Here is a 10,646-nt window from a genome sequence, read left to right as displayed (position 1 = left end):
CTGGTCTTCTATCCCCCGTCCCCTTGCGGGGGGGGGGGCACCGGGCCCACACCTCTGTGCCCTGCAAACCCACCTGGGAGTGAGGGACACTTCCCCACGTGATGATGCATCAGGGAACAGTGGAACCACTGGTTCACCCACACCATTTGTGGGCGCTTTGGAACTGCAGAAACAGCTCTCCGCTTCTGCTGACAGTCTGCCTGCCAAAGGCCTCGGTTTGGAGTGCTCAGTTCCTGTCTCCCCAAAGTCAGTGATGTTGCTCAGAAAACATAAGAGGCCTGGGTCCCTGTCATTGCCAGTGTCCTCTAAAGTGGAGCCTTACTCTGGTGTCTCACGGATCACCTCCTCAGACAGCAGCCTAGGTCATCAACGTGGATCAACAGAGAAGAAGCCAACATTCAGGCCAGGAGACGTGCCAGTCACCTCCTTCCTGCCCGCCTGGCCTGCACCCAGCGCCTCTGTCCCTCCTCCGAGGTCAAACAGGACTGGAGAAGGACAAGGCCAGAAGGCAGATTCTTCATAATTATTCTGAAGTGAAAAACAGACCACACACTCACACACATACACTCACACTTCACACACAAACCACCAGCCAGGCTTAGCTTCTGAGAGAAACTTCTAGAACAATGAGAAACATTAGATCAGAAGGTAGCATTACTTTTCATTTAATAATTCCCACTTATAATAGTTCATCGTACCTCCTAAACGTTTGTCTAAAGCAACTTTCTATAAATTAAAGCCATTTCACCTCCACGTTAATTCAGTCTCCACTAACACAACTGACTGAAACCAGCACTTCAGCGCACAACGAGAAACAGCCACTGCTGAGATCTCTGTTTTGCTCTCATAGGTAAGAAGCAGAGCACCCTGCCTCTCTGGGTCTTCCGAGGGCATCCACGGCGCACATTAACTGTTTCTGGGCCACATCTGGAGTTGAAAAATTCCATTCAAAAGGGCAGTGGTTTAAAATAGAAACAAATGGCTCCTTTCCCTACAGAGGATCCTCAAGGGAGACAAAGATCTGAGTACAAGCAAACTATTGTTTTAAGGAGAATTTTTTTTTAAGCATAACAAGGAGGCTAACTAAGCTCCTACCTTCTCCTAGAGAAAAATTCCCACCTCAACAAAATTAAATCTGGGTTTGAGTCAGTCCCCGTGGCACTGAGCCCGCGGGCCTCGGTCCCCAGCCCCTGCCAAGCCTAGTAGCAAACTGTCCAGCTCCATAGCTGTAGGCTCTCAGGCCTCAACCTCCCCACTCCACACCTGGCTCCTGAGAGCAACACCGACCCCAACAAATTGGGAAGGCTGCATTCCAATGCCACTGAAACCTGAATGTTATTAAATGCTTCCATGTTGCAAAATATTATCCTTTGGATCTTTTTCAAGCATTTAATGATGTAAAGATGTTGGAAATGGAGGCCCGCTCCTTGTAATCCTAGCACTCTGGGAGGCTGAGGCAGTAGGGACCCCAGGAGGTCATCCTGAGCAACTGAGTGACTTAGTGAGACCCTGTCACAAAGTAAAAGATAAAAAGGGCCAGGGAGTAAGAAGGCCATGGGTTTGACCCCCAGTGCCACGATGATGACGCTGATGCTGTAAAAATGACCCTCAGCAGGCCACTGTAGCAGTGGAGTAGCCTATTGTACAACCCACCCTTACTTGGTGAGTTCACCGGCATGGGTGGTGGGGTGCACCAGGGACTTGGCTGGAGCCCACATCCCAGCCACAGGAGCCTGGCCCTGTCTCCCAGCATCTGAGAGTCAGTCTCCCACTGTGGGACCCTGCAGCCCGGCCGTCCCTGTCCCTTCTGCAGGGAAGGAGCAGCTCAGCTCCCATCCTGGGCATGGGCGGTGCTGCCCTTTCCCAGGGGCCAGCTCAGCGGGAGCTGCAGTACCCAGCACCCCGGAAAACACCTGGCCAGCCCCTCCCACCCCATGCCTCCCTCGTTCTTCAAAATACATTTTCTCCCATTTGCCTTTCTTTATTCCCCTTTTCCCTCACGCTCTCTTTGCCCTGTTCCCATAGACTAAAATATATGTTTAGAATTCAAGAACACACAGCCATGCCTACCTCACATCCTCCTTAAATAGCGGTGTCTAATTCTAAAAGAAACACAAAGACCACTAATCAAAATGACGCTTTACAGTGTAGCCTTTATTTTTTGAGAAAGCTTATGGTTTTCTACTCCATTACTTGTTCAGGACTTGAAATTTTTCACTCATGTTTTTCAGATGTTCTGCTGTGATAATTGTTTTCATGATGACAAGACCTATCACATTATCTGTTTTTATTCACTTCCTCAAAAAAGTCGGTTTTATACTGCTGTGAAGAGGAAGTGGCATTCTTATGATTTCTCTTTTTATTTATTTTATTAGTAGAATTCTTGTAATTTTCAAAGTTTTGACAACTTAAGAATGACCCCTACCCCACATTTATCTCACTGACCCTACTGAAACCTCAGACTCTTCCTTCACACCTGCTGTGTCCATTGAAACAAAAACCAAACCGAAAGACGCACTTTCCAAAATTGTGGGACTTGAAATGCTACAATTCAAACCAAAGTACGGAGGTGTCACATAAAAGTGAAATAGAAATTCTTTCTACCAACGCTGTTTAAGTTGGAGAGAAGACAAGGTAAAAGATCATAAATTCAAACAAAAATGACTATATATTCTCAGGGGACTGAAGGTGAAGAAATGGTTTCTGGAATGTGTCGCTCCAGAGCCTGCCCGGGTCCCTGCCCACTGGATGGTCACAGCCTCCACATCCAGCGAGCCCCATCTGCAGCCCGGACAGCTGGGCCACAGGAGGTCCGGACACAGCAGCTGACAGCCCGGGTCTCCAGACATCACTCTGTGCCCTCTCTGCTCCACCCCTCCTGACACCTGCTCCACTGAGAGGCCATGGTGTCTTACACACTGTGACAAAAAGCCCGGGCTCTGGAGCCTTCTAGAAGGCCCTTCACTAAAATGCAGAACTCCTGAGGGGAAGCTGCTTCCTCTTGGCCGTTAAGACGGAGAACATCAGAACTAAATTCGACACTCACCGTGCAGAGCCCCTAAGCCCCTAGGCCCCCATCCTCGGCTCCTGACCCGCCTCTTACCGTCCGTGCAGCTTAAAGTTGGCCATTTCTTAGGCATGCGGTCCACAGAAGTCCTAAATCTGGCCTCCATTAGGAAGGCTGGGGGTACTTTTTACACACACAGAAATAAACACAGATATTTCAGCAAGCCTGAGCCACTCAGAAACCGAGCTGGGCAGCAGCCCACACCCACTTCCCATGCCAAAGGGGCCAGGCAGCCGGGGGTCCTCACTGCAACTGTGTAACTTCTTGTTGCCTCTTAAAACTGCGCAATTTAAATAGAAACATGGTTTAGAAGCCACTGCTGCAAAGTGATTTGGAGAAACCCCCATCTTACACTGAAAGAGGGAGAAGACAATCCAAGTCCGAATATTCCTAAATGCCCCCAGGCAGGGTTCCAAGGTGGATGTCCAAGTAGCAGGCTTAAATGGGGAAGGGACTGGAACAGGTCAGCAGGTAGGGCCTCTGAGTGGCAGAATCGGTGCTTTCTGACAGTCGGGGATTTTAACAGCCTCACCGAGGACGCGGGAAGGAGAGAGGAGACTGATTCTGAATGAGTCATCAGTGGTTTAAGCACTAGGTGTCCGGGGTAAATTCCAAGTTTTTGTGGCTTGGTTTCTTTCTCTCTTTTTTTGGTACTGGAGATCAAACTCAGGACCTTGCACTTGCAAGGCAGGCGCAGTGCCACTGAGCTACATGTCCGGCTGTTTCTTATAAGACTTTTACAACAGAATCACACTACCATCTCACTCTCAATTCAGATTCCCCCAATCATTTCATACAAGTGCTTTTTAAATTTGTTTAAATCAGAATCTAAAGCTACTCACTGCAGTTAGTGCATACATATTGATAGGTAGATATCAACTGCCTTTTAATCAATGTACTTATACTTCCTTTCAGCTTTGCTTTTCCCCCTTGCAAACAATTTTCTAGAAATGAAATCATTTGCTTTCTGCAGGTTGCCCATGATGTGGATATTGTAAAGTAATGTTTTATTTAAAATAAAAATATAAGGCTGGGCTGGAGCTGTACGGAGCTCAACAGTAGAATACCTGCTGGCACGTGGGGGGCCCTGGGCTCAATCCCCAGCTCCACAAAATGAAATGAATGATTTTTCAGTTGTGGGATTGGAGGCGGGCCTCTCCCTGCTCCTCTGCCCCGTCAGTGGCCTCTGCCACCATTGGGCCTCGGCAGTGAGGTTCTTGCTGCGCCCAGACGCAGGTTACCCACAGAAGACCGTCGCACTATGTAGCCCACTTGACAGTGTGTCCAGCAGCACAGAGGCAGGAGGAGCAGGACAGCCTGGCCTCGCGCACACTTCAGGCTTTGTAGAGGACGGGTCAATGTGTGGGACAGCGCGTGGGGCGCAGGCCCCAACTCGCAGCCCGAGGTCTTTTCGCACTCACGGGACCTCCTAGAAGTGGGTGACACCGCCACTGTCCAGGTCAGGTGGTGGCCACTCCCTCCGCTCTTCTTCCTGCTGACCCAGGCCCCCGGCCCCTGGTACCCAGCCCCTCCTAGCCTGTCTACTACCCACGAATCCCCTCCCCTAAAGGCCTGGCCGGCTCCGGCCCGCACCCTCCCAGCCCCTCAGCCTGCGCTGCCTGGGCCAGCTGCATGTCCATGAGCACTTGCCACACACAGGTCTCCTTGGTGTGAGGGCCCTGGGAAAGGTCCCTGTGCCGTGCAGGGCACGAGGCGGGTACCTCGGCGTCAGGCCGCCCAGGGCGACCCTGGAGTTGTAGGACCTGAATTACTCCCCTCCCATCCTCACTTTCCTCTTCCCTACGAGGAATCGACCGCTGCTGTCACGGGATGTGGCCAGGACGGGGCCAGGTCACTTCCACGGTGCGTGTCTCTCCCTGTGGCCAGTGCTGCCTGGTCCCCAGCAGGCCCTGCACCTGCCCAAGCCCGTGTGTGTGGCAAGAGGAGCCTGGTGGGGCCCCTGCTCTGAGGGCGGACGTCGGAAGCCATCCTCACTCGCTCAGAGGCCCCGGAGGCCGCCACACCCCGAATGTGACCCTTTCTGCAGCATGCGGGGGACACCCAGGGCTGGCGCCCTGTCCCCAGTGTTGCAGTGAGAAGAAACAGAATTCACTCGGCACCAAAGGCACCGCTGATCTCACCCAGCCCTGGGACAGCAGCCCGCCAAGGGGAAATGCGCTGGAGAAAAGACACCGTGTGAGCTGTTGCCTTTCAGTAGGGAGAACGCTTTCTCTTCATTTTGTTTGGGTAGAAATCCACATCCCATGTACAGAAAGAAACGGTGTCTAGAGAAGTCTTCCTCACCGCATGGGTCGTGAGCATCATCTGCGACTGTGCACAAATGCACAGGTGTGGGTATTGGCTCCATTCACCTTCTGGGGTTGACTGAGCATTTACTGTGTGCCTTGCACTATTCTTCGTGCAGAACATACAGCAGTGAATGAACCAGGGTCACACACACACACACACACACACACGTGCATGCACACACGCACACACACATGCACGCACGCACCTACCTTTACCTGTCACCTGCCTCTCTCTCCTGTGTAAGTTTTTGGTTTCAAGGGCAGGGGAATAGGAGGGGTGTGTTGTATGGAGGAAAAAGTAGAACAAGCAGGCAGGAATGCGGGGTGGTCCTTGCGGATGGGCAGTCAGAAGGGGACCCTCTAGAAGGGATGGGAGAGGAGGTACAAGGGTTTGGGGTGCCCGGCCCAGCTGCTGTAGCCAGATCCCAGGACAGCAAGCAGAGCAGGTGGTGAGGCCAGGGGGACGGAGGACCCTGAGCTCTCACCCTGGTGGCTCTGTCAAGAGCAGGCCCCAGCCCGGTCTGATGGGTGGAGGCCACTGCAGAGTCCCAGGAGTGGCTGGGCGGCTGCCAGAAGGGACAGTAGAAGCCCAAAGGAGGCGGCAGCACTATTCTATCTCATGTGTTAGAAACAAAGAAAATGTAAACACCTAAGAAAATAATTGGTTTTTTGAGACAGGCCCAGGCTGGCCTTGAACTTGTGGTGATCCTCCTGCCTCGGCCTCCTGTGTGCTGAGATTGCAGGCATGTGCCACCACATCTGATGTAAAGGAATGAATTTTTAAAAGAAATGTGAATTCTAGTATTTTCTTCCCTAAGGTTAAACTCAACAAGCCGCCTTGCTCACATCCTGGGACAGGCACTGGCCACTCCAGGGTCTTTCTCAGCAACTGGTAGAGGGTTGGTTCACACCAGTGGCCCATGCTGTCTGCCTGGCTTTCTGTTTTCTCCCAACTTCTCTCTCCACCTTGCTTGTGTCATATACCGAACAAGCAGGTGGGGCATGGTGGTGTGGGGCTGTCATCCCAGCCCTTGGGAAGCTGAAGCAGGAGGATCCCTGTGAGCTCGAGACCAGCCTAGGTTACATTGCGAGACTGTCTCAAAACAACAAAAAGACAGCAAACACGTTCCTCCAAAAACTGAGCCATGCCTACCGGAAGTGCTCAGGGGTGACACAAAGGATGGCCCTTCCCTCTGTCAGGTGCGGGTTCCAGACCACACCAGAGAAGGCATCCAGGCCCACTGCCCCTATGGGCAGCACCCAGGAAGGCTGAGGTGGCCAGCTGACCACCACTCCATGGGCAGACAGGGCCACACCAGCAACCCACTCACCACTCACAGGCTGGGGAGACCGTCCAAGGACCTGCGGTGAGCTCCATCCATGTCCCCCTTCCAGGCTCCTGGAGACTCGAAGATAACCTCAGGGAAACGGCCCCGGATGCTCCTCGTCTGGGCCACCGCGCAGCCGATCAAGAAATCCCTGGCCATGCCTGGCCTCAAGCCAGCTGCCGGCATCCGGCCCCGCCACACAGGCCAGGAGCAGCGAGACCAGCTCAAGGGGCGATGAGGTGCCCCGCCCCAAGCAGAGCCCCTGCTCACGTCCACGGAGGAGCGGCTAACGGCGTGCTCCCCAAGCACCCTGGTCAGTAAGAGCCAGAAACACTGGCACCCGCCCCTCCTACTCACCACCGACACTGAGTGCATCATGCGTCAGGAAAAAGGAGGAACGTGATTGATCGCCAGCGGTTCTCACGCAAAGGGGCTTTCAATGATACCGCACCCCAACATTCCTCTAAAGGACTTAGGGACCTCTATTTTGGCCCCCCTTTTTTATCATATTGAGCTTCGATATGGAATTTTCTTTAGGGAAAACAAAAAGTAGCATAGCTTATGCAAGGGTTACAACCTCAGGATTATCAGATATTTGTAGTTCTTGCCTATTTTTAAGTTCTTTCATGTTATCCTTCAGCCTATAAGAATTCACATTATATTGGTGAAAATAAATCGTCTCACAGAACATTTCAGTCCTGTTTTGGGTCCTATAAAAAGTGCCTTTTTTAGTTTTTACTTGCTATTTAGAAGAAAAAACAAGTAAAAGTTGATTTTTTTTTTAAACAGGTTCAACCAATCCAGGGTTAGATTGTGTTCTGGGTCAACTTCTGCTACAGCAGCTCATCATGTACTTAAGAGAAACACATGTTTATCTAGAAAAGCCATCAGTCTAGAGAGCATAAACATTAAGTATGTGTGCAAGTGAAAAATACCAATATTGTCACATGGAAGGAACAGAAGCCTAGAAGGAGCTGTATCAAAATGGTAAAAACAGGCTGGGCGTGGTGGCACACTCAGGAGGCTGAGGCAGGAGAATCATCATGAGTTCAAGACCAGTTTGAACTACACAGTGAGAACCTACTTCCAAAAAGAAAAAGAAAAAGCAAGAGGAGTAGACTTTGAGAGAGAGAGAGACTTCTGACAGTTTTAGCTACTATGCTTTTCCCATGTCTAGCATTGGTTACCGAGCATTTCAGTGTCTATGTGTTATAAACAAGTGACCCGAGCTGGGGTGTAGCTCAGTGATACGTCTGCCTAGCAGGTCCGAGGCCTGGTTCCGTCGCCCAGAATCCCCGTTCACCAGGAAGCAGGTCTGCCCAGGGGGCAGGAGGGTGTTGGGGGATGCATCTCCTTCCTCCTGGCCCACAGTCTGGTCAGGGCCCCAGAGCCAGATAGGACAGGGCTCAGCCAAGGCCCAGGCGTGTGACCCCGAACAGTCCATCACCTCTAGGCTGCTGGGGGTCAGAAACCCGGAGCCCCACCACCTCTGCCCTCCATGTGCGGCGGGCACTGAGGCAGGATGCACCAAGGGTCAGAGCATGGCCTGAGCACAGCCCGTGGAAGTACCAGCCCCCACTCGGGCACACCCCAAACTGGGCGACCGCCCCCCAGACAGCCAAAAGGCCCAGAACAAAGCCTTTGCTCACCTTCCCCTCCACCAGAGGTGGGACCGCAGTTCGACCCAGGGACCCCCAGAGGATGAGGGCAGCTCGGAGCCCTGTGCCCCTCCAGGGCCACATCCTGAGCTGCTTGCCGGGGATGGGAGTTCAGTCTCTCGCCGCTGCCACAGCTGCCAGCCGCGGCCTCTGGCAGGGAGCGGCGTGACTGAGAGATCGAGGGCTTGGCAGAGAGCACAGCACACCAGACGGCTGCGGGCAGGAAGCTCCAAAGGGCCACCTGTGGACAGAGTGGGTCCTGGCCTTCGGAGGGCAGAGGTGGCATGTCCACTGCTGGACAAACTCAGCTAGGAACAGGGACTTCCCAGGTCCAGTGAGCCTCGAAAATCTGGGAGGAGCCAGGCAGAAGATGTGAGCACACACTTAGTCCACGGCAGGTGACACCCCAGCTATAGGACACAGGAACACCCAGAAAGTTCAACATCCAGCCCAGCGGCGAAAGGCTTCACTGTGACAGGGAGCCCAAATGCTCAGATAAAATCTTCTTTCTCAAACTTGCAATTAGCTCTCATAGCCAAAGCTGTCAATAAGCCTCTTAACGTCCACCTCAGGGGAAATGGTTCCGTTAGCAGATTAACGTAATGTTTCCAGCCGTGTTTGGGCTGGGAAGTGGACCAGCTCCTCCAAGCCGGTGCTGGGAGACCTGCACTCCCAGCAACTGGGCACTGCAGGAAAATGGGGTGTCCTGCACAGGGGACACACGAGGGCCCGTCACATATGCGGAAGTGCTAAGATCCAGGCTTTCTGTAGCAAGAGCTCCCAGTTCCTTTTTGCAGTTAAAAAAAAAAAAAAGTAAAAAGTAAAAACCACAGTGGCCTCCCTTCCCCCTTCCTCTTACTTTCCTAGTGCAGTGAGAAGAAACATGGTCTTCACTTGCTGGACCTGAGGATCAGCTCCCGCCACACCCAGCGGCCACCAGGCTTCAGCTGCACTGGCTGCCGCCCCTCCAGCCACTCTTGACACAGACCAAGACAACCTGCAATTCAGGTTGTCAGCAGCAAGCAGGTGGCAGGCTGAAACTCTAAGAGCCCTGGCAAGAGTCAAGATTGAGCCGGGTGTGATGGCACACACCTGTCATCCCAGCACTTGGGAGGCTGAGGCAGGAGGAGCACTGAGTAAGTACTAGTGAGACCCTGTCTCGAAAGAAGCAACAACAAAGCATCAGGATGCAGCTCCTGGATCAGAGGCATTTAAGGGGTAAGGGAAGGATGAAGACAGAGAGCAAGGCTCCCCTCCAGACGCTGAGGCAGGAATTCCTTCCCACAGTGGCGGGCCGGCCAGTCTAGAGAAGCCAAGAGCGAGTGGGTGAGGTCAAGAACCAAGCCAAAGAAGTGAGACTGAAACCAAAGTCAGACTGCAGAAGGCACGAGACAACTTCCGGGCCTAGAGGCACTCAGAGCCAGGGCCTCGCACCACACCCTCTCCACCTGGGCCACCACGCCCGGCTGAGCAACAGGGTCCGGCCAGGGTGGGCCTGGGTCCTGGGAGCTAGGACCCAAGGGAGCTGCATCCCACCATCCTCACCACAGCAAAGCCCGTCTCCTAGAGGAACAGGATCTCAGAAGTACTCGGAAAGGCAAATGTGTCAGAGCAGCAGCTCCTCTCTGTTCTGGCGGACTGGAGCTTCTGCTCCTGACTTGGGACAGGCAGCTACTCAAAGCCCTCTGGGCACCCAGGAGGAGAGGGGACCACAGCGAGACCGGGGACTGGCGTCCCCCCAGGGTGACACCCTTTAGAACCATCTTCTGAACTGCAGATTTGGGAAGTGACAGACAAGGGTGCGATGTGTCACCCGCTGAGACCCAGGCAGGGCAAGGCAAGCCAGGAGCTCCAAGAGGAGCAAACGCCCGGGGCGCCGGCTGGGGCGCCGGGAAAGAGGTCGCTGCAGCCCTGGTCCGCCCGAGTCGGTTCTAACCCCGTGGTTTTCAGGCCTCCAAACAAAGCCAGTCTGGGGCAGCAGCCTTCCAACTGTTGCACGGCTGCCGGGACAGGGCCCGCGCTGCCGCCCAGGTGTCGGGGACAAGCCTGACCCCGGAGGACTCCACAGGCGCCCACGCCACGGTCTACGAACACGCCCGGGGCCGCGGTCCCTTTCCCTGGTCGCCAACTTGATGTCGCGTCCCCGGAGCCTCAGTCTAGGGAGAAGAGGATGGGCTCTCCCATCCCGGAGCCCAGACAGGATGGCGCACCGGGGGACCGGGTGGCACCTCGCGAGGGACCGGCCCCGCTGGCGTCCTCAGGATCCCCGCCCCGCCGGCCTGGC

General features: G+C 53.8%; 1 protein-coding gene across 1 annotated transcript in view; it reads right to left on the bottom strand.

Annotated features, from left to right (window-relative positions):
• LOC104867575 overlaps window positions 1–5,376 on the bottom strand; it is a 12,548-nt gene extending 7,172 nt beyond the window's left edge. The window contains exons 1-2 of the mRNA XM_010631995.1: window positions 5,372–5,376; window positions 4,661–4,867 (exon numbers count right to left, since the gene is read on the bottom strand). Coding sequence (XP_010630297.1) covers window positions 4,661–4,867; window positions 5,372–5,376 — 212 coding nt within the window. The remainder of the gene's footprint in view (window positions 1–4,660; window positions 4,868–5,371) is intronic.
• Window positions 5,377–10,646: the final 5,270 nt, after the last annotated feature.

The sequence above is a fragment of the Fukomys damarensis genome, unplaced genomic scaffold (assembly GCF_012274545.1).
Source record: "Fukomys damarensis isolate Sample0158 unplaced genomic scaffold, DMR_v1.0_HiC HiC_scaffold_26, whole genome shotgun sequence".
Lineage (NCBI taxonomy): Eukaryota > Metazoa > Chordata > Mammalia > Rodentia > Bathyergidae > Fukomys > Fukomys damarensis.
Note: the sequence above shows the minus strand (reverse complement) of the source record. Positions and strands in the feature narration are given on the sequence as shown.